Genomic DNA, 4,030 nt, shown 5'->3' with positions numbered 1-4,030 from the left:
AGAGAAGTGGTGCTGGCTCCTACCCTGGGGGTCTTTAAGAGGAGGCTAGATGTACACCTTGCTGGGGTCGTTTGACCCCAGTACTCTTTCCTGCCATGGCAGGGGGTCGGACTCGATGATGTGCTCGGGTCCCTTCTGACCCTACCAACTGTGAAACTATGCTATACACATTTTATATTTCTGCCTTTTAAAATACCAACCCATCTTAGGTGTACACTAATGTCTAAATGCTATTTGTACGGTACAGTGAATCAGTCAGATGTGTTGTATATTTCCAAAAATTAAAGAACATTCTTATTATCACTTTGACATCTTTTTAGATCATGCAGCAGAAGGGATCAACTTGGTCCTTTTCGCATGAGTGATGTCAGTTGGCTCACACCTGTTGTTGAAAATCCACTGGCAGTGGGTCAGTATGTTAACAATTGTTCACCTGGTAAGTCAGAAGAGAGATTTCTTAGTCTCAGCACTGAAATTACTTTTTTGCGGGGATGGAAAACTACAACTGCTGTTTAGAGAACAGCTCTTTCATCTGGCTCTGGCATTTTGGACAGGACCAAAGACACCTTATGGTATAACTGAAATTCTTAGGCCAAAATTTCCAGTCATGAATTTGTGAGACCAAATCCTATAGGGCATCTTTGAGAAAAATCTTATCTTTATGGGGCTTACTGATTGCTAGTAAAACCCTTGGAAAACCAGGCAGTGAGAACGTGAGCTGGTGGAGGAAGGAATCCATGGAAAGATATCTCACTGAACAGTGCACAGAATAGAGTAGTTGCAAGGTCTCTTGGGTAGCATGATGATTTTATACTATAAATCTGCTGAAAATCTTATGACAATCCTGTTCTATAGTAAACGTTTGTAATGATGGGTAAAATTTTATAAATTACAGTTCAGGTACTATAAAATATTGGTTTTGTGTATTAAGATAAAAATAGAAGGATCCAACAAATCCCTGTGCTAGTTACTATGACTACACTATGGGATGCAAAGAGTGTGGCTCCATACCCTCTTCTACCTAGTCATAAAAATAGAAGCACTTTTCAAGGCCTTTCCTCCACTTAGATCCTCAGTTAGGAGACGCGTAAGAGCCCTTGACCTTATACTAGCTATCAGCAGTGGATTTCAGCCCAAAGAAACTCACCTAGTTCTTGTTTCAGTAGGTTGTTACATATTTATATCACTTCTCAGTTGCATACAGAACTTTTTTTTCCTTCTTTTCCTCCCAGACGAGGCAGCCAATGTCTGTTATCAGGAGTTTGATGTACCTGAATGTTTTCCAATAGAACTGAAACAGTATCTTCCAAACGTCACCTACAGCCATGACATACAGAGGTCAGAATTGAATTTGAATGTGATACATAATAGGTTGTGTATACAAAAGACCAAGTTAGCTAAGAAACATTTTTTTCCAGGTTAAAAGGAGCCTCGCAAAGCACAGCTCTATGAGGAAAAAAGTTTGCTGTTCAAGTAGTCCTACTTTATGCAAATTAGTAGATTTGTTTTTATATCAATGCCATTGATTACATCAGCAAACGTTGGGGCTAAAAGTTGCTAAGCCACGAAGAAAGGTAAAAAGGGCAAGTTATCCATACAGAAGCTAAAGAGTTACAGAATCCTGGTTCTGAAGTAAGATTATATGACCTTATAGTTCCAGATATTCTTTTGGGAAGATCCTGGAAACATCCGCTTCTTGAAATTTGAGAAAATATGTGGTAGAATTAACTTTTAAATCAATGAATTGCAACAGTGTTCATTGCCTATGAACTGGGATCCTTTCTTTAAATGTTGAGCAGATTGCAGCATCAATCCTGAATTAAAATTCAATGAGCTGCTGGTCTGGCCCATGTCATATGCCTTTGTTTTAGACTGTGAAGTTTCCATTGCCTTGTTGGGAATTCAAAATGGTAGGTGTATCATACATTTTTCATGTGTCTATCTCATAACTCTTTTTGGGGGTGAAGAGTGTGACTGAAAACAATATGAAGGGAGACCCCGTTATGAAGGGAGACCCCACCATTAATTTCAGCCTCAAATGTGAAGATGAGTTATGTATTAATAATATAAGGATGAATACAAAATGTAATTTTAAAAATAGCCAAAAAATTAAGTTAAGACCATACTTACAAGAAACTCAAATGAGAGGTATGAAAATTCACTGTAAACTGACCCAAACTACCTTAATGTACCAATTGAGAGCTTGCTGCAGTTGGAAATTATAGCAGAGCCTTCATTTCTCATTAATTCTACAGTTCCCAAATTCGGATTTCTCAAATAACTGAAAAGTTTCACTCCGCATCATGTTAGATCATTATCTAAAGCAGCTGTACTGACTAATCTGATATGAAACAAAATTTGTACTCAGCGGGCATGTCTACACATGCATTAATGCACTTTTCGTAATGCACATTAAATTTAGTACCTCCAGTGTGAGGTACTAAGTAGATGTGCATTAGGCTGCCCTAATGTGCAGTACTGAAAGTGCGCCATTTTTAAGTGATGCGTAATGTGCAGTAGTTTATTTTACTGCATATTATCATAATTGCATGTTTTTATGTGATGCTTTAATGCGCAGTAAAATAGGCTACTGTGCTTTAAAGCATATATATAGACAAGATTTTTAGGGTGCGTTGAAGCAGACTTAATCAAGTCTGCTGGAGCATGATAATTACCATGCTCCAGCCAGCCTCTGTGTCTTGTGTATCAGCATCCCCACTCTTCAGAATGGCAGCAGGAGTGCTTTGACTAAAGCTTGTTCAACAGGCTTCAGATAAAGCACACCTGCTGCCATTTTGAAGTGCAGGGATGCTGATACACAAGATGCTCCGGGTGCTTTATTTAGAGTGGCTCTTGGAGCTGCCCCCACCCCGGATAATGTGTAAAAACGCCCTTAGGCTTAAGGAAGTGTCTTAGCCAAATGTGACTAAGCCAAGGATTCACCATCCCCAGTTGACATGATGTGTTAAACAGTTTAAATCCTAATTTAAGATCTAGTTGAAGTCCTAATTATGTTTGTGTAGAGCTATGGGAAAGAGCAGAGTGTGGGCATCTAGTTGATGGGTGGGCGATGGGGAATGGAGTCCTCTCTTTTCTTTGCTCTTTGTAGGAAACTTGGAGGAAAGGATTTCTCAACAACAATAAAAAATCAACCCCCGATTCCTAACATGGTTTCTGGGACGGCCAATGAGCTAAGATTGCCAATGGGCACCAGTTCCTGACCGCTCATTGTGATGCTATTTAAATTTCTATTAACTTAAAATTCAGTAGAGAGAGTTTTTTATCATCTTTTTATTAGATGAGGCTAGTGAAATGTTTATCTTCTTTCTTGCCATTTGTTTAGTGACAAAGTAGCAAAGCCTGAGAATTATCAAGCTGCAACAGATAGCAAATGTTGGGTGTCATGTGTTATTGTTCATGAATTTACTTGTCCAGCTGACCTCGGATTTGGCAGACTATTGTGCCTCTAGTTTGGGGAAGAAATTACTATATCAGCTTGTAATCAAAACTGTAAGGGTATTTATACACAGGCTCTGTGAGGGGGGAGGGGGCGTCAATGTCTATCAGTGTCCCTGCACTGAAAAAATGATTGAGTCTGTTCCAGCGTACTAATTACAGTATGTTGAAGCAGCCTCGTTGCACGTGTATAGGTGCCCTGAGTTGCTGTTTTAGTTGGGGAATGGCAGCTGTTGATCCATAAATTGACGTTTATGGGGAAGCTACTGCTTGAGCTGTATGTTGTAACAGGACAAAGACTTTAGCTGCATGATCTCATCTGTAGGTGTTGCTTCTTGACTCTTTATCTGCAGCTGGTAGCCATATGTAGAATAATGTTCTGTGCTCCACTGTTCATGCTTTAGCCCAGTGGGGGCCAAACATTTTGGCCAGTGTCACAAATTAGCCCCACCCCAAATGCCACTCATCCCATTCCTCTGCCCTTTCAGCCACCCAACTGTCTACTCCCTGCCCAATTTGCTGCTCTGCTTTCTGCTACCTGTTCTCGATTTCCATACGCTTTATACGCTATTTC

The 4,030-nt window shown here is 40.0% G+C and overlaps 1 protein-coding gene across 1 annotated transcript in view; it reads left to right on the top strand.

Moving 5' to 3' along the window:
• Positions 1 to 4,030, top strand: part of SETD9 (SET domain containing 9) — a 19,904-nt gene that overhangs the window by 10,128 nt on the left and 5,746 nt on the right. The window contains exons 5-6 of the mRNA XM_019518257.1: positions 321 to 436; positions 1,233 to 1,338. Of these exons, the coding sequence (XP_019373802.1) occupies positions 321 to 436; positions 1,233 to 1,338 (222 nt within the window). The remainder of the gene's footprint in view (positions 1 to 320; positions 437 to 1,232; positions 1,339 to 4,030) is intronic.

This window comes from Gavialis gangeticus, unplaced genomic scaffold (assembly GCF_001723915.1).
Source record: "Gavialis gangeticus isolate Ggan-Ray unplaced genomic scaffold, GavGan_comp1, whole genome shotgun sequence".
NCBI classification, from domain to species: Eukaryota; Metazoa; Chordata; order Crocodylia; family Gavialidae; genus Gavialis; species Gavialis gangeticus.
Note: the sequence above shows the minus strand (reverse complement) of the source record. Positions and strands in the feature narration are given on the sequence as shown.